The sequence below is a fragment of the Maniola jurtina genome, chromosome Z (assembly GCF_905333055.1).
Source record: "Maniola jurtina chromosome Z, ilManJurt1.1, whole genome shotgun sequence".
Taxonomy (NCBI): domain Eukaryota; kingdom Metazoa; phylum Arthropoda; class Insecta; order Lepidoptera; family Nymphalidae; genus Maniola; species Maniola jurtina.
In genome coordinates this window covers 1,855,904-1,876,396 of record NC_060058.1, presented here as the reverse complement: position 1 = coordinate 1,876,396, position 20,493 = coordinate 1,855,904, and the positions used below count along the sequence as shown (strand labels likewise).

Below are 20,493 nucleotides of genomic sequence, written 5' to 3'. Positions count from 1 at the left end.
TCAATAAAAACAATTTAAACTCAACAACTGATATTCAGCAAATAAATAAATTTCATTTCATTTCATTTCAATGATAGAAGTAATATTTTTATGAAGGCTTTAAAATTATACATAGATTATTATCGCTGATTGAGATACATTATTAGAAATAATATTGATCTCAAAAATCGCGGTACTTCGGAAAACAGCTAAGATGCAAGCTCATTAAGAATGATTTGATTGATTCATTATAATTTATGAAATTGCATTTTTGTGAGTACTGTGAACGTGCCACCTTTTGTTAACTGACATATACACAGTTGTTGTTTATTATAACAATAATTATGTTAGCCATCAGCGTCGCTAACAGTTCAAATACGTGCTATCAATTAGTGCAACAACTGGGTTCGCGATAGCTGTTATTTCCAGAATTTATAAAGGAAAAAGAAAGAAAACAACGTTGATTAAATGCGCCACATATCAAAGCATCATCAATTTTCCTACCCAAAGAAAGGTCATTACGACGCCTTAACAGCCGCCACTAAAGAGAATTAATTGAATTGCCTCCACCGTTTGAAAGTTAATAAGAAATACTCACTAGATTGGCTCTTCAAAAAAAGATTTTTCAGGTGCAAGTTGCCTTTGCTGTTAGCGTAATAACCAGTGATGTTTGGTTTGTCAGTTTTCGCAATAATTTTTGTTCGGAATAAACGTTCACATTTGATTTAGTGACCTAAATCAACAGAAGCGCCGGTGGCACAACTCAAAACTAGTCGTAATTTAAAAAATTGAAAGCATGACTACCTTGCCAAGATATGAACTAAGAAGTAAAAAGAATCACATTTGACGATAGCGCCATACAGCCGCCATACTGATTTTTTTTTGCAAAAAATTTCTAGCCAGTGTCACTCGAGAGTGATTATCATGTATGATTGTGTTGAACCCTGAAAACATTACACTCCCTTTTTTGGGTAGTCGTGTAAAAAATTCCCTTAAAGATTCAATTCAATGTGTGTGTGTGCATAATATAGACTATAAATATTGGCTGTCACAAGTATAACCACAAAATATGGTCATGAACTAAGTTGCGTGGTTTTCATGTTTGATTGTGTTTGGTGAAGGTGATCTTCAGTCAAAGCTCGGAGCTGCTGGAGCGCGAGTCTTCGATGGCATCGTCTCTGGAGGAGGTGTCGGGTACTCCGGGAAACGAACCGTCCGGCGGGGCGCCCCCGACCGATCACTTCGGTGTCTTCAAGGACTTCGACTTTTTGGAGTACGAGAGTGAAAGTATAGAGGTATTTCTGACAATTTTATCAAATAGGCTATAAGGTATATTTAAAAGAAGAGTGAAGATGCACCTACAAGGCAGGTGCGTTCCACCTTAGGACCATTCCACAATACTAATGTAATAATTAATTAATTAACAGTAATTCCCATGTATATTCCCACGATGCTTTGTGCGTTGTCATAGAGTTATACGATGCGAGGTCGCACCGCAAGTATTGTGAAAAGACCCTTAGGCTGCGTCACCTACTGTTTGGTGCGATTGTAGCCAAGCGCAAGTCTATATTGTTATAATACCAGAACACCAAACTAATTCACCCAATCAAAACAATTGCTTATGTTTCACAAACGAATTCCATTTTCGAAGATTTTGAATACATTTTTGAATTCCTTTCGAAACCCTCAGCGTAAGCAGCTTTCGCTGACGCACCTGTATCGCTTCCTCTTCGATTTCTTTGTGTGATCATGTAATCTAACTATATTACTGAATTGATTTTAGCTCGATCTTGAGCAATTTGCTGTAAATGTGTGCAAGTGCATCGGTTAAAACGTTGTTTGTAATCAGGGCGAGAGTTCAGACAACTTCAACTGGGGTGTTCGAAGACGCCTCCTGAGTGAGGAGCGAGAGGAAGGCGGCGCGCCCGAGCGCAGCCCACCGCCGCATCGTTTGCGCCTCGACCACGAACACCACCACTCCAAGACGGTGAGCGACGACCCTAACTCTTATACCTACCTCCCGTTCAAACTAGCAATATGAATGACCTTCAGCCATATTGTGTTATGTTTGCCAAAAATAAGGTTATCCCAAACGTTGATGTCTATTGTTGAAACATAGTCCATCTCACTCTTGAGTATGCCCAGCTCGTAAAAGTTGATTCGAACAGCATGCGCTCAAGCTCGAATTGGAGCGACCGTGAAGAGCACTCTTAATTTTCGCTGTCGAAGTGTAATATAAAGCAAGTGTATTCGGCAGGGTCACGAGGATTCTTCGGATGAGGAGGCAGGCTGGGAAGAGGGTGCCGTGCGGGGGGAGGGTGATGCGGCGAGCACGCACGAGCTCGCATTACGCGCGCGCGCTCACTCGCTCTCCAGTGCGTCCAGTGGCGAACCTGATGGTGAGTCAATCTCATAATCCCTCGCTGCTATCGTAGTGCAAGTGTGACAAACTAGTATGTTTATCAAAAAGTAGTGGACATTTAAATTACCATAAAAATATAGAGGCGAATACAGGATAACTTTACTGTTTTAAATATGCAATTAGATTATCTTACTTTAATTTAACAATGTTATTAATAGTAACACTATAGTCCAGGCCGAAAATAAAGTAATTGCCGGCCGATTAATATTGGAAGGACGAGGCGAAGTCGACGACTTCCCAAGTAATTTTAAAAGAACGAGGCGCCAGCTGATTCTTTTTAAACTAAGCGAGGTCGTTAACGGGGATCCACAGGCAAAACAGAACTCAGAGGGCGCCACAAGAGGTCCGCCACATGCTGTCATAATTCATAAGTTTAAATACGTAATCTTTTCAATTATGGCTTTTGACAGTTCAGTATAAGCTAGTCCTCCAGGCCGGTTCACTTATGCACACCTCTCGAGATAAATGGGCAGTGTAGATCCCCATTGCTATGTCGGCTGAGTCTTGTACACAACTTGCGAGGATAGTTTGTTTGGAACCGCCGTTAAGTATACTGTGTTGTCAGGTGAGCGCGGAGACGTGACGCCGGTGCCGAGCGCAGCGAGCGCGGCGCCGGTGCGCGACTCTTGGCGCTGCTCCGTTGCCGCGCTGCTACGTCACGCCGCGCACCTGCCGCCGTTAGCGCTCGTGCATCGCCTGCATACTGTCGTCAAGGTTCTTCTTTCTTCCTGGTTTTCTTTCCCGCACTTAATCCTAGTTCCGACTACATTTGTATTTAAGTCGAGTAGCGAGTAATTTAATAGCTAAAATCTTACTTAACTAAATACTAAAGTGCTAAGTTTGGAGTACTCAGTAAAGTACTAAGTTTGGACTACTGACCACTTAGGAGTAATTAGAATAGTTAACTTCTAAAGTAGCCTTTAAAAGCCGCCCGTTACAAACAGCGACAAAGTTTGCCCCCGCCTATGGACGGGTGCATACCTAGCTTCGTCGCTGACTCTACGTTAGACTGATGCGGATCACTTCAGCCAGGTCTGACAAAAGCCCACATCAAACTCAACCGATTACAAAATGCACTATAGAAGACGCCAAATTTTAGGGCGCTCTACAAATTTAAACGAAAGGCTCGCGACTAGCACCTAAAGTCACGAGGTTTGACAAATGTAAACGAAATTAGGTTTGTCTGTTCTTTTCTGATTAAATTGGGAAAAGAAAGATGCGAATACTCTAAAATGGTGCAATTATGATTTACGGGTGTCGTGTACGCAGGAGGTTACCGCAAAGACGGTGTCGGTGATGGGTGGCGCGGGCGGCGAGCTGGGCGCGGTGCTGGAGCGACTGGGTGCGGAGGAGCCCCCGCTGCTGTGGGCGGGTGCGGCGGCGGCCGACTGTGCGCGAGTGCGTGACGCCGTGCGCTACGCCGCGCTCGAGATCAACGAACACCTTGAGACCTATTTCGACCGCCGCGACCACGCGCTTGAGGTCAGCCGTCCCTTTCAGCCTGCGCATATGCCTTACTGAACCTTTTGAAACTGAGGCCTTTCTTTAGGGATCCGTGCCTCAAAAGGAAAAAAGGAACCTTCATAATATGATCACTTTGTCATCTGTTTATCTGCCCGTCTGTCCATCGTGTCTGTCGAGAAAACCTATAGGGTAATTCCCGTTGACTTATAATCATTATATTTGGCAAGTTTGTAGCTCTTATAGCACAAGTAAAGGAAAAAATCCGAAAACCATGAATTTGTGGGTACATCGAAAAAAAAACATTAAATTATGTTCACAAAAAAAAATATTTACTATATTAAATATAGATAGCGCTGTCCATTATTAATTTTCAATGCTGCACATAAAAGTGTTTTATCTCGTACGACACTTATCTTACCCTTCGTAGTATCGCCAATAGTATTATTGTCTATGGTCACTAAGTATATGGTCTGTATAAATCAGTTCCACGGATTTTACTCAATACGGTGAGGTATTTCATTTTTCTGATCAGGCTTAAATTGCAAAAATCATTATCCTCCACAGACATTAGAATTATCCCGAAGCGCGGAGGAGACGGGGCGATGTCTGTACAAACTGATCTTCCAACTGCTATTGCTTCTGGAGACAAACAACAAGATGGTTGTCGCCGTCTACCACGCCGCATTGGACAATCGCGTAAGTATCTCCATCTAATATAAAAGGAAAAGGTGACTGAATGACTCACTGACTGATCTATCAACGTACAGCTCAAATTACTGGACGTACAATATCAAATTTTTCATTGTTGAGAAATATCACAACATTTCTTTCACCACGATAGTTCGATGAGGCAAAATATACACACTTAGTTTTTTACTATTTCATGCTAAGTTATTGACCGAAAACCAGTTCGAAAGCTTGGTGAGTGCTTTATTAAGGTTGTCCAAATCACAGTCTTTTCTGCACGAGAGAGTCATCTGCAAATAATACGATATCTGCTAGTTGTTTTACTATTTTAGGAAGATCGTTAATATAAACTGGGACTAAAAATGGACCGAGTATTGATCCTTGTGGCACTCCTAATTTAAATTTTGTTCACACAGACGTTCTGACACATACTCTTATTTCTCGGTTAGTTAAGTAAGATGAAATAAGTTTTAGGGCCTGATCTGTATCTCCATAGTACCTCAGCTTTCGGATTAGAATTTCGTGATCTACGTAACCGAAGGCCTTTGAAAGATCGCAAAAGATGCTGATTGCATTTTGGCCAGTTTTTCCCAGGCATTTAAAATATTCGGTATTATGTCAGCTCCAGCGTGAGTTGTAGATCTACCTTTCGTGAACCCAAATGGTTGTTCGTGTAGATATCCTTATCGAAAATTCCTTTATTTCGTTTTTCTTTGACTCGTAGTATACTCGACTCAATTTTTTCAAAACTTCTTGAATAGTAACCCGTTGTCTTCCGTAATAAACAAAATAAAATTTGTCTGGTGGAAGGCTTCGGTTATGGCTAGTTACCTACCAGCAAATCTGTGCCGTCAAGCGATCTGGCGTTCCGGTACGATATCACCGAACCGATCAGGGATACGGGTTTACTGAAACTTCCATACCTCTTCCAAGTTAGCCCACTGCCATTTTAGACTGCATCATCACTTATCACCAGGTGAGATCGCAGTCAAGGGCTTACTTGAACCGGAATAAAAATAATGACTATGTAGTAAAGTTTGTACTTGCATTTAATATTAGGTGTCTCTATAAAATAGTTTCACGCCATTGCATGGCAAATGTGGTGATACTAAAACGAATAATTGTAATATCTTTGTTAATCTGCATTTTACAAAGATATTACAATAAATAAATGATAAATGATATATTAATTTCCCAAGAGGTTTGTATATTCAAAGATCCGGAAATGTACTTTGATAACATGTCGGTCAGTATCCTTTGTGAGTGCATATTGATTCTCGCAATCGCTCGTGTCCATCGCTCTACACGGACAATGCGCCGTGCGAGAGAGACAGCACAGCTAACCTTGCAAGGTCGCGTCAAGGTCTAGGGCGCCACCGATTTGTAGGACCCAGTTCTGTGTACGTAGGTTAGCAGGTTAACATGCAGGAGAATCGATTTCTATAAATCCCACGTTTCGCTTACGTTACGCAAATACTATTAAAAATAAAAATAAATCTATTGCATATCATTTCGAAAATCTTGCTTTTAGGATTCCGTACCTCAAAAGGAAAAACGGGACCCTTATAGTATCACTTTGTTGTCTGTCTGTCTGTCCGTCCGTCCGTCGCGTCTGTCAAGAAACCTATAGGGTACTTCCCGTTAATCTAGAATCATGAAATTTGGCAGGTAGATAGGTATTATAGCACAAATACAGAAATAAATCAGAAAAAAAATTACCTCATTAAAAAAAAAATTAAAATGTGTTTCAATTTTCAAAGTAAGATGACTATACCAAGTGGGGTATCATATGAAAGGGCTTTACTTGTACAATCTAAAACAGATTTTTATTTATTTTTATGTATAATAGTTTTTGATTTATCGTGCAAAATGTTGGAAAAAATACCCGAGCACGGAACCCTCAGTGCGCGAGTCTGACTCGCACTTGGCCGGTTTTTTTCGAAACAATCCCACTTACAATAAAAATTATAAGTGGCTTATCCGTCTCGTAAAAATGTATGTTCTGGTTTTTTTTAACAAATGTTCGCTTCATTTGATACTTTCTGACAGTGTCCAAAAATCTTTTCCTGATTTTCGAAGTTTTAGATTGAACTACGCTTAACCCAGTTTGGGTTAAGAACGCTTTTTTGATATTCGTATATGATTTGTGCAAAACAAAACAACTGTAGATAAATAATTATTGTACAAGATTGTTTCAAAGATGCAACAGGCTTGACCGTCTTGTAAAAACAGATGTTCTGGGTTTTATCCTACAATGATTTTGAGACACTGAAAACCAAAAGTTTTCGTTTCATTTGTTACTACTTACAGACTTTTCCAAAATCCATTCACGATTTTTAAAAGGTTTCGATTGAATTACGCTTAACCCAGTTTTAGTAAGCTGAAATTTTTTATTTAGACATTTCTGAATTGATAATTCCAAACTTACTCGTAAATTCTGATTTGATTGAAGCTGTATTGATTTCATATTGCAGAGGTGAAACAAGGTTGATAATATCCTTGTATGACCTCTGCAACATAAAATCAATACAGCTACCATTCCCGCCCCCGGGCATGGCTTACATAATATCTATGTAACTAGATAGTTCAAACTCAGGGACGTAGAGGGGGTCAGTATTGATTACTCCGGTTGCATACACGCGATTGCATCCTAGGTAACAGAGATTTACAACCACCCTAACCACCCTTTGGCTCCCGTTGCCACCTACCAACCCCCCTTGACTACCCTCAACCTGCCTGTAATGCCCCACCCTACGTAATGCTCTCGAAACTTCCCAGTCATAGACTAAAGGTAACAAATAGGTAGAATCATTTCTTACCTATCTATAGTATAGTCATTCATTAAAATAGAATAAAAAAATACCGAAACAGTATTAGTTTCAGTCCATACTTATATTTTATAAATATTTTCATGCCTATATTTAGGTGTATCTCAGTAACTTCGAACAATTTCTCTTACATAATAAATTATTAACATAGTATAATTACATATTGTTCCTAAAACGATTCGGACTTCCACAGTAACCTAGATTATAACTAATTTACTTTTTACTCGGTTTAACTCAAAATAAATTCCTAATTCATTTAAGGATAAATCTTATATTGAGATTAGATATAGATAGAGTTCCAATTAAAGAAATTATTCACCATGGGGACAGAAAGTAAGTGGCCTATATACCTATAACCTGGAAGCCCGGTGCCCGTAACCCAATAGCGGCCCCGTGGCGAGAGATATCCTGCAGCGTGTCTAGGTTTACCGCTCGACCTAAATTCAGTCATCTGTTGATATAACCTTAACCAGAATCTTGAATTTGCTTTACTTCTTCTTTGTGTAACCAATAGATTATGTCGGTTTTATGTAGGTATTATACACGGTCTGTTATATTAAGTTATAGCTCCAAAGCTAGCTCCAATAATTCGATCGCTAAAATTAAATCAGTTATTTGTCAAAGACTGATTAGAATTAAATTGGCTAAATTAAAGTGGTGATTCTAAAAAAAAGAATAATTGAAAAAGAATACTCGGCTGAGTTTGTTGTGGGCTCCTCGCAGACTTTAGTTTTAAGTTAACGTAATTAATTGTCACTACTACATCATTGTTTCAATTAGAAAGTGTACAATAGTACCCAATTTGAATGAATGACTTTGACTTTGAAAACTAAGAGGAAAATTTTTCGAGTCTGATGTTTTTTTTGTGTCTTTTTTTAATTTTTAAATGTTAATTCTACCCGACAACAAAGGCTGGCACCTAAAGTTACAAGTTTTGACAGTTCTGAGCTAAAATAGGTTCAACCTGACCTTTACTTATTACTTTGTTAAGAAAGAGACGCGAATACTTTATACTTGAATTTATGTGTCAGGGAGTGGAGATGAGCAGCGCGGTGCTGACGGTGCGTGCCGCGCTTCTCGCACACCTGAACGACTCGTGGGGCGAGCACTCGCCCGCGCCGCACGACGACGCGCGCCTGTTGCAGCTCATGCAGAGGCAAAGGTATGCTCACACATAGACACACATACACGCAGTCACTCACACGTCTCAAAGTCATAATAGACTGCTGCAGCTTATGCAGAGGGGGATATATGCACTCACGCAGACACACATGGGCACACGTACACACAGTCACTCACACATCTCAAAGTCATAATAGACTGCTGCAGCTTATGCAGAGGAAGACGTATGCACTTACACGCACACATATGAACACAAATACACACAGTCTCACACACACGCGTCTTATAGTATGTAATTGATTCCTGCTGCAACTCACGTAGACGCAGAGGTATGCACACACATTCGCACACATAGACGCACATACATCTCAAAAAGCGCTTGCAGAACACTGCAGTGTGACAACGCATCACAAGAATCTAGTAAGACACATAACTCATCGTGGAGATTTCAAATGCGTCCGTAACGTAAAAATCTGCAGTGCGACGACGCGCTATCTGTTCTATTCATTTTTTCTGATTCCGTCGCAGCTACAAATGGTAGAAGTAGGACACGTATAGTGCGGCTCACATCTCACTAGAAACTGAAGTGTATGTGACGAATTTTTTGGGTTGCGACATGTGGTTCTTTCGAAACGTCGTCGGTCGCCTTGCAGTTCTATGAGCGCCCTAAGATATTGAGCGTGCGGAGTAAAATTTTGGTTCTTCTCGATAAGAAAGGCATTTCGAACCAGGTGGTAGATTCTTTTGACGATTTAAAAGCGCTTGTAAAATTTGATTTTATTAAAAATTATTTCTGTTTCTATTTTTGTGCTAATCTCAGATGTAACGGGATATAGATTGTGCGCATTACTTTTAGTTTTTTACCCAACTACGGCAAAGCCAAAAGGAAGGGTTATGCTTTTAGCAGCCTGTGTATGTAGTCTAAAGATTTTTCTACGTATTTAGGTTTGTAATTATGTGTGTTCCATCGTAGCGCCTAAACTACTGAGCCGATTTTGACAAATGCCAATCGATCCATTATTATGATCCGGGTGACATAGGCTACATTTTGTATGAAAAAAATCGATCAGACGGATGTTACATCCAAAAAAGTGGGGGTCTCCAAATTTTTTTTTGTTATTGTATCGAGTGGGATATCAAATGAAAGAAGAAAAAATTCTGATAACATAAATATAAATATACAATGTTAATACACCAAACGACAGAAAAACTATTTTACTATATCTATAGCTAACTATCGGCAGTTCGCGGGTTTTAGTGCTGTTTAACCTGATCTTGTTCGTTTTTAGACTATTGCATTATTGCAATCTCTGGAATGACACTAACTGGTATACCTTTATTGTATATCCATCTTACCATCTTAATTTAATTTAGTCTTGCGTAAAGGATGTACCTAATCTACGAGTATAAGTCGAAAGCGAATTAGTTACGAGCTTTGTAGAATACTGACGCTGTTTGTGAACGATGAAATTCCAGTATTTGCCTGCGACAGATATGATATTCCATCGAAGCGAAGTCAAAGTCAAAGTCTATGAAATCTCATAACAATGTAATATAATTAACGATTGATCTTGCATCTGAAACGACAGATGAAATTTCCAGTTCAATTATTCACATTCCGTAATCCGTAATTAAATTATAACTAGAATTTAACAATCGCAGTTTCTAGAAGCGCACACAAGCACACATCAGTGTTGCAGTGTATTCATTCGTTTGCGTGTAGCCAATTACAGCTTTCGGATGCTCTCGCAACTAACTGCCATTGGCTGGATTCCTTCGCTCTTTGTCGATGGGGTGGCAGCTGTATTGATTTTAGCTGCATGGTAACTCTGGAAATTCATTCCGCTGATCTGACAATTTCATTTTGAAAACCTTTTCTTGAGATATTCTAGAGATTTTTATTTGACAAACTCCATGTCACATGGTGAGGGCTGTGGTCTTTCAAGAGTAGGGTTTCAGGTTCGAGTCTCTGCAGGAGCAATTTCCGAATTTACGATTTCAAAATTGTCTCTAATCAGGTTTCTGGGAGGCTTCGGCCGTGGCCAGTTACTACTTCCGAAACCAGATTTAGCGTTCCGTTATGATTTCGCGTGAGAACCAAATAATACTAATTCGTACTACGTAGCACTAATTGCTTGTTACTTTGAAACACCTCCATAAACGACGGAAGCATCAAAACAGCTGTTCTGTTTGGCGGAAAGGAATTTGGGTTTAATGAAAACTGCCGTTCCCCTTCTAGGTTAGCCCACTTTCATCTTAGACTGCATCATCACTTACCACCAGTGAGATTGCGGTCAAGGGCTAACTTGTATCTGAATTAAAAAAGCTTGTCAAGCGACCTGTATCAAGTCACTTCTAAAGAAGTTTTGTGTCAGGTGGGGTGCGGCGCTGGCGCTGGTGCGTGAGCGAAACGCGGAGCGCATTTTAGAGCGCGGCGAGCTACCAGAGGATGACGTCACTAGTCTCCTTCATGTCTACTGCAAGGGCTTGGCGCAGGCGCAGCCAGGTATGTAGCCGCAACATTTTTTTATCGCTAGGGAAAATACTCGTACGCATCCCAAAGCGGGCAAGCCAAAAAGCGGACGTGTGGGACTCATGACACTGCCTCAGGATACGTGCTAAAAATCCAAGAATTGAATAAGAAAAAAAGTTTATTTAGGGTTCCATACCCGAAGGATGTCAAAGGGACCCTATTACGAGGCCTCCGCTGTCCGTCCGTCCGTCAGTATCCGTCTGTCTGTCAGCGGGCTGTATCTCGTGACCCGTAATAGGTAGAGAGTTAAAAATTTCACGCAATGTGTACTTCTATTGCTGCTATAATAACAAATAATAAAAAGTTCAAAGTGACCGCCATGAAAATTAAAAAAATTGTGTTTTTTCTTGTGCACTAGTGCGGAACCCTTTGTGTGCAAATCAGATTCGCACTTGACCGGTTTTTTTGAAGCAGCTCTTTAGCGCTCATAGCAGCAGGGAGCATCATATGAGCGTACCTGGAGCTAAATGTTAGTGATGAGACATCTGTCAACATAGTGTCGATACAAAGACCATTTGGCACAAAGTGACAGTTTTAATCCATTCCGCTCGGTGAAGCGCTTCGAATCGGTTGCAAAATAACTGTCATTTTGTATATGTACTTTACCTTTCCCAGCGTGCTTGTATTATGTCCATATCTGCGATAGGTACTAATTTAGTTCAATGGTTATTGCAGACATGGTCGCGATAACGCGGCCCGTCAACGAGCTGTCCGCGAACCTGTCCTTCATGATGGAGAGCCTCTACAAGGTGTCCGTGTCCCTGCAGCGACAGGATTTTTGCTGAGCCACCACCCCTTTCTCTCGCCCCCGCTCTCGCATAGGATATATCTTCCAGCACCTACGCTGATCGCAGATAACGTTGAGAACGTATAGCTTAAGCCATAATCAAGCATAATCTTTATGTGATAACCTATAAAGGTCATAGCTCATTAAAGCCACCAGGAACTTGACCTGCACCGCCTCGACTCGCGCGGCTAGTATTCTTTGCTGGGCTTCTATGCTATGGGCATACGCTCACCTCGTTTGAAGTTGATGTAGTGAGCGCATGTCCATAGAAGTCCATTTAAAGTATTCAAATAAGAATCAAACTTCGTTTATGTGGAGCGCACACTGCTTGCACTTGTACACTGCTTTGTATAAATTATGGAGATCATTTGATTTGAACGAGCGAGACGCGTGACTTGTAGAGCTTTATAGAGCTTTGACTTTGCTCGGACTATACTTAGAGATAAAGCGAGACAGAGTTATGACTTTGACATAAATCCGTCTCGTTTTAACTACCTGAGCATAGGGCCGCTCGACACGTGTCGCGTGTATTTGGTACTCGATACTAAGAGCTGAGTATGAGATTTCCCATCTCACTAACGTTGATAAGATTCGAGCATCAAGGCACAATAACGTTAGACAATAGACATATATGTGCTAGAGTTAAAGTCCAAAATTCATTACAAATGATTTTAACTTCACAAGATTTTTGCTTGGATCGCTGGCTGTAGATATATGGACGAGTTTGACCTTTGAAACAACTCGGTTAAAGTTTATTTTACTTCAACTCTACAGAGTATCGATGCTCGAATTTTATGAACGTTGGTAAGATATAAAATCTTATATTAAGTACACTGATCGCAGATAACAGCAAGAGCCACATGAGACGAAGTTAAATACATCGTTTTTTATTACTAAACATGCAAATAACGTCGACAGCAGGCGCATTCATTGCATTCATTCCGTGCGTCCGATACAACGGCTTACAGTACAGTGCATTGCATCTTGCGGCTCTAGCGGTATTGTGCGATCACCTTTTTACTAACCAATATACAACCCTAGCAAAATCTATTGAACATACAATCGATATAACTCTTTATATCAAAATAAAGTTCAATACCAATCGAAAATAATGGTTGAGTTTATTATTCTTTAGCAAAATGTGTGTTAATTATTAATATTACTTTAACTAAGTATCAATTTAGAAAAAGAAATGAAATGAACGAAACAAATTCCTTATACTAATTTAACTGTGTAGGAAGTTATATTTCCTTACGGTTCCTTCTTTTCTGTTAGCTAATTTATTAATTTATAGTGTTGAAAATATGAATTTATAGATATGCAATATACGCATTTAGTATATGCGGATCTGAGGCAGTAATGAGCATAGGTTGGTAGAACATCAATGATTTCCGTTAATCATGATTGATGGAGCAGAAAATTATGCATATTTTGTCCCGAAAATGCATAAGTTTTCAGAAAGGACTCGTCATTTTTGCTCAATGTATCAACTGTCGTCTCAAAAGTACGCTTTAACCTTAGATTAAGGTGACACAAACCGGTGCTTTCTTCACAAATACGTAGGAGGGTGATCACTACATTATTTGATATTATACGGTCAAAATAAAATATTATATCAATTTGTCTCGTCATTATCTAGGTTTATTGATACATAAAACATTGAAAAAATATGAATTTAATGTTATGAGCCTATAAAGATTCCTATTTTAACACTTTACTTTGTGCGTAAATAGACAATATTAGGATTATGAAAATTTTGAAACAATTTAACATTAGACAATATATAGTTTATTTATTCATTACTTGAAATAACTTTATATTGCAGACAACTCAGTAGTTTTTTTCTCAAAAATACTTATCCCGAACGACCGTTCAACCCTTTTGGGTGAAAATCATTGTGCCTCTTACCCAAAACATTTGACCTCGCGTGGATGGTAGAGGGAAGGGCCAGGCGGCGCATCTTTATACCGGGATCTCTTTCTCACACCATCTCATATCAGTAGATAAAAATTATATCCCCGATTATATCCACTGATTTCTAAGACATCAGTGGATATAATCGGGGGATATAATTTTTATCTACTGCCCATGCTAGCCGGGCAGGTTAGGTGAAATTGCAAACAGATTACCAACATGCGCCGGCATTTCGGTCGAGCGTACTGCGTCTCCATAAGGACTGAAATCGTGCTTTCAACATGACTGTTGCCACCATATTGAGCAAAAATGGCGTTTACCATACACCCCTTAAATATTGATATCGAATCGAACGTAAACTGACCACTATTGCCTTCAGTTCCATGGTTTACACGTTTCCTAATCAACACGTCGCATTAACACTGCCTATTTATACTGTCCTAATACAATAAAATATCCGGGTGCGGTGCGTTCAGCGCGGTCCAATGTGTGATCAGCTTAAGGCCTCATTTACACGTCAACGCTTTTTTACGTGTGAACAGATAATTGGGAATACATTTGTTCTATTTGGACGCTTTTTTAACGGGCGTTAAAAAAGCTCTCGTGTAAATGAGGCCTTTTCGATATTAATTGTTGTATCAATCGGTGTCTGTATCAAAGTTAGCACATAATTCAGTATACTTGAAAACCACGCGGGGAAAACAAGGAATATCAATTAAAATCACAAATCGAGTTAACAATGCTATTTAATAGCTTTTGAGAATACTTTTCATCCCGTTGTCGCTTGAACAACAACCGTCGCTGTCAGTGGCTATGTCGCTTTTACACATCTATTTATTTTATTCGAAGAAAATTAAATTTTACTTACTAACTTATAAGGTAAATATCGGACTTTTGCATATATTTTACTTTGTACTATTTATTACAGTTTATTCAAATATATGATTAATTGGATTTCCTTGTTTTCCCGATTGGACTTCACTTTAGCCCTAAGGAAATATTATACTTGATGCTTTACATTATATATTACGTCACACTGCAACAAACACGGCTAGCATAGTTACTTTAATTTCTTTCATAATTGATTAGATCAATTTGTTTGATGTTTATTTTATTTTGATATTAATCTGTAAGTAGTGGTAATCAAATTATAAGGTAAGCTTTTCGTTATAGTATATTTATTATGCGTTTCAAATGTAAATACTCCATCAAGTCGTCATTGAGAAGCTTTTTTGATCTGCTTCTATTCTTAAATAATTTTTTTTTCTTTAGTATGTTTCCTTAAAAAATGAAAACCCCAGTGAAAAAGTTAATACCAGTGGAAAAAGTTTAAGACCGGTTCCTCACTCATCTGAACTAAATCCGCAAAAATTACGGATATAAAAAACTCGGACCTAATTCGGATGTTGCTTACGCACTAACCCGATCTCTGATCCAAATCCAAGCTATTCAGTGGGCATCTTTGACATATCTACGTCATATGTCCGATTTGAATATGTGAGATTGATTTGATTTGATAACGGAGAGATATCGGATCATGGAAATTGGATGAAGTGCATTAGCTACCATGCAAATGGTTCTCGGAAACCACTCGGAACTTCGGAACGTATTTTCACAAATTCGGATCGGATGAGTGCGGAACCGCCCTAATACCTTCAAAATTATTTTTGCAGAAAGTGTTAAAACACCATTCCGTTAACCACCTTTAAATTTTGATTCCATTTTTGAAATGCTTCACATTTGAAACACATAGTAGAGACCCGCCACCGAGAAAAGATACTCAGATAAAGTGTGACGTAGTTAGTGCATGACATACCTAGTACAAGCGGCAACGGTGTTCCCCTTTATACGCTTTATATGTTTTTATGTCTATACGCCAAGGATATTTTGTCTTAAAGTACGGCCACTTACAAATCACAGATAATGTGTTTCTGACAGTTCGTAAGTAAACAATATTGAATTTTTTTTTTATTGACACTAAATCAAATTAAAAAACCGGTAAAATTCGATTCGAACTCATACACGAAGGGTTCCGTACCGTCGTACAAAATATAACACTATTATGTGCCACACTGCAAGTCAATGACGGACAGCGCCATCTATATTACGATTTAGTAAACTAATTATTGTTTATTCATCAACTCATTTTTTTTAGATGTAACCACGAATTCACAGCGTTCAGATTTTTTCCTTTACTTGTGCTATAAGGCCTACCTACCTTTTCTTTGTCCTATACCTTCCTTTTTTTCGAGGGGGAAGCCATTTCGAGCCATTCATGATTGTAGATCATGTTTGATTCTCTTGTCTTGACAGCCAGACAGACAACAGAAGGTTGCTTTTTCCTCTTGAGTTACGGAACCCTAAAAATTAATAAAATCAACCGGATTTTTTTTGTTATGTAAGGCAGTATAGGTGTAAGAAACGTATTCTCTTGGTGGCCGTACTTCGATAGTAATTATATTCAGACACGCATCAAAAAAGTAAAACTTGAATAAGAAGTAAGCGCTGATGACATTTTTTTCGATTTGTAAAAAATCCGTTGATTACGGTGCGTTCATCGCAAACAAATGTGCGGCATATGCATTCAGTCGATGATATTATAACTATTTTTAAGAATGAACAGACTTTGATAAACGTATTCTGCTATCTATAAGTTTCTACTACCGGGTTCAGTGTCTATTTAACTGTAAATTAATGTGTTAAGGGTTTGACGAACAGCGGGCGTCGGTTTTTTAAATGAACTGACAAAATGTTAAAACTGTCCCCTCGCAGTTAAGGCATGCACAGACGAGCGACAGTCCTCGGGGTACTTTTTGTCTTCCTACGCTTCGGGGATTTCTGTCCCCCACGGACAAAAGTTCCTCACTTGCGCAGGCCCTAACTCGTACTGTAAACGTTTTGTAAAGTACTTACTCAGGTGTACTCCGATGAAAAATGTGAGTGTAGCTGTTGTACAAAATGTTAAACTGTCCCCTTGCAGTTAAGGCATGCACAGACGAGGGACAGTTCTCGGGTACTTTGTCTTCCTACACTTCAGGGATTTCCGTCCCCCGCGGACAAAAGTTCCTCACTAGCACTGTACCTAACTCGTGCTGTAAACGTTTTGTAAAGTACTCAGGTGTACTCCAATGAAAAATGTGAGAGTAGCTGTTGTACATAATGTTAAACTGTCCTCTCGCAGTTGAGGCATGCACAGACGAGGGACATTTCTTGTGGTACTTTGTCTTCCTACGCTTCAGGGATTTCTGTCCCCCGCGGACAAAAGTTCCTCACTAGCACAGCGCCTATCTCGTACTGTAAACGTTTTGTAAAGTACTCAGGTGTACTCCAATGAAAAATGTGAGAGTAGCTGTTGTACATAATGTTAAACTGTCCTCTCGCAGTTAAGGCATGCACAGACGAGGGACATTTCTTGTGGTACTTTGTCTTCCTACGCTTCAGGGATTTCTGTCCCCCGCGGACAAAAGTTCCTCACTAGCACAGCCTCTATCTCGTACTGTAAACGTTTTGTAAAGTACTCAGGTGTACTCGGATGAAAAATGTGAGTGTAGCTGTTTTACTTAAATATTTATAGTGTATTAAATTCTTAGCATACGCACGTCGTCCAGTACAATGCGCTTCCTCCGACTGCCCTCCTTCTATACAATGGAAACCTGTCGAATGTATAGAAGTACGTATTATTTTATCTCCCAGAAGTACATAATCTAATACAATTATTAATAGCTCTGTGTCCAGGCCCTTCATCCTTACCTTAGTATTTATTATACATCTTTCAATTTCATACCTCAAGCCGTTTCTGAGAAAAAGTTCTGGACACACGAACTTACAGATTGATAAAAATTGATCCTAAAGAATTCAATTTTTCCATGATGAGCTACGGAATCAAAATACTCACTTTGAATCAGTTATGATTGATAAATATTTTCCATATCATATGAATTTAACCTGTCGTCTGCCAAAACCGGCGCACCGCGCGGGCGTGACAAAAATCTAAATTAGTTAATAATAATTATTGCTGTTAATAATAAATTAATTAACCTTTAAGTAACTGTGTACTAACAGTACATGTTATTGTAATTTAATAAATAATTAACTCTCACTTAGTTTTCAAATAACTGATCTCAACTAGGATATTGTTAACGCACGCGCTATTTAAAAAAAATACCAAAAAAATGTATGTTTATAAAAAAGTTATTATTAAATTCGTGTTGATGTAAATTGGCAATTTTTAAATGATATAGCTATTCGTAAAAATTATATATAATATATAAAAATTATAGCGCGTGTAGACAACCAAATATATATATATTTTTTTCTTATGCATAGTTGAACAAGCCTGCGCACATACCGCTGAAAAGATACATTCTCAGGGTTAATACCTTACCTAACCTTCCTAACATATTATTTTTTTTTTATTTTTTTGTGAAAGGTAAAACCTGCAAAGAGCAAGTAAGACTCCGTATCTCGAAAGAAAAATTAATAGTTTTTTGGTTAAATTAATCTATTACAATAGCAATAATAGTCACTGAAATAAACAGCTGTGACTGCCGGTCAAACAGATATACCTAAGGATTCCTTTGTTACTATTTTGGTAAGTAGGTAACCCTAGAAAATTGTTTTAACTTGGGAGAAACTCAGATTTTTTTGGACGAAATTAACGTTCAACGTTCAAAAGGGTCGCCAAACAAAACAGCTGGTTTGAAGCCGCCATCTTTAAGCAAGCGCGAAATTCTTGATATGTTTACAAAAAAAAATTTATTATTATTTGCGAAAGTGCGCCTCTTAGATACGTTTTCACGGCCCATCTTCTTAACTAAAATTTGATACTATTCAGTGATGATAGCATTCCGGAAATATTTAGCATATCGGAAGCTTTCTATTCCACAAAGTCAAAGAATTCTCACGGGATTTTCAAAAATCTAAATCCATGCGGACGAAGAGGCGGACATTAATAGAAATAAAAGTGAGAGCGAAGCGAGCACAATTTTTTATATAATGTTCACCAAAACAAAATTGGAAATGCAAGAATATACAAAATAATTTCTCTTTGCCTGACTATGGCCAGGTCGGGCTCTATCTCGTGAAAAATAATAGTGTTTTGAAATTTTCACAGAATGTGTATTTCTATTGCCACTTTAACAACAAAATATAATAAAAAAATTCTAAATTCTAAAATGCTTATTCACTAGAGCCTTTACAATGACCACCATGCAAAATTGTGTTTTCTGTTGTATGATGGAACGGAACCCTTCGAGTGCGAGCCCAACTCGCACTTGACGGATTTGTTTAGTAGCTAAGCCTAAACCTTCGACTAATTTCGGGATGTGCGTTAGCTTTAGATCTTTGGGAACTTGAGGAGAATCGTCACTGGTCGCTATTCTATACTTATAATAATAAAATAATTATATTCAATCGAATCCATGACACATTTCTTCGAATATATTACCTAAATATACGAGATACATTTAGACCAAATGTTGACATTTATATGTGACTGAGTTTTACCAAAAATAAATCACTAAAATATAAGTTACAAGCGTCATTTTACTGCGTCTTTAGGAAAATGAAGTGTGAGACAGCCATGAATAACTAAAAAAGTATTCTTGCAATTCACGAGTGCGGAAGGCTCATGGTTGTGTTTAAGTCGTATCGGTATAAGTAAATGTGTCTGCGCTTGCTCGCGGCTGATTAGTCCGCCAGGCATGCACACAGTGACCATGTTACCTATACGATGTTGATCTAAACTAATACTTATTATAAAGAGAAAAGATTTGTTTGTAATGGGTGAACTCAAAAACTACTGAACCGATTTTAAAAATTTTTTCACCTATAGAAAGGCTACATTATCGGCGAGTAAAATAAGTTATAGGTATTTTATTTTCAAAAAAAATCAGATATCCCTACGAAAATTGTAATAATTTGAGTTAATTCGGAAAATCTGAGAGCTTCCTTGGCCTGTGCTGCGTAAATAGTTAAAGTTACATGAAAACAATGTAGGATGGAATTATTCCTCTTAAAAAGTCCTCAGAAAAATTCAGCGACAGGATATATCTATCTTTTACGGTTAACTTACTACAACCTTTTTATGTTTTCCAAATGTGGACTTACACAAAGCTTTGTTTATTACGTTCGAAGGTGTTTTTACTTTCCAAAATAAAGTTCACCCACGCTCGTCAATTGCAAGGAATTATACTTTTTATTTTCAATAAATCGGAATTGTAGTGTCGCGATTCGTCTTAAGCTACAGTTGGCGTCCCGAAAAAAGAGCTCTGACCTTGTACCTGCGCAGTGAGTGACAGATCTAATTGGTGGTACGAAGCGCAGCGTGTCGCGACGCTATTAATTCCTTATAGCCGCGTGGCTAAGAGCAGTAGGTATCTACTATCTATGCGCAGACACCCATTGTCGTCTAGAGCTCGTTTTACCTGAAACCAACTATACTACTCATGCCTATCAAAATGTATTATTTTTTACTTCGTAACTATTTTATATACTCATGTGTTACCATGATCATCAGCACACCATGTAGTTGAGTTTTGTAGAGAACCATTTTCGTTTTCTCTCGATCGTGTTGTACCAAATAATGCATAATATTGTTTTATAATAATTGCATAAATTTTACTCCATGCTTTTTGTGATATACGTTTTCAATTTAGTTTTGGTTTACTATCTACTAATAGATTACAATACTTACTTACATATTTATTGTTAGTTTTAGTTTTTTTTCGTCCTAATTCTTAACCGCGCCATGCGCATA

General features: G+C 38.5%; 1 protein-coding gene across 4 annotated transcripts in view; it reads left to right on the top strand.

The window, feature by feature from the left end:
* LOC123880336 (protein furry) overlaps positions 1–19,841 on the top strand; it is a 114,891-nt gene extending 95,050 nt beyond the window's left edge. For all 4 annotated transcript variants that reach the window (XM_045928421.1, XM_045928420.1, XM_045928418.1 and 1 more), the window contains 9 exons: positions 1,101–1,274; positions 1,829–1,966; positions 2,237–2,378; positions 2,967–3,115; positions 3,671–3,883; positions 4,430–4,561; positions 8,412–8,542; positions 10,878–11,008; positions 11,711–19,841. In XM_045928421.1, coding sequence (XP_045784377.1) covers positions 1,101–1,274; positions 1,829–1,966; positions 2,237–2,378; positions 2,967–3,115; positions 3,671–3,883; positions 4,430–4,561; positions 8,412–8,542; positions 10,878–11,008; positions 11,711–11,820 — 1,320 coding nt within the window. In that variant the 3' untranslated portion in view covers positions 11,821–19,841. The remainder of the gene's footprint in view (positions 1–1,100; positions 1,275–1,828; positions 1,967–2,236; positions 2,379–2,966; positions 3,116–3,670; positions 3,884–4,429; positions 4,562–8,411; positions 8,543–10,877; positions 11,009–11,710) is intronic.
* The last annotated feature ends 652 nt before the right edge of the window (positions 19,842–20,493 follow it).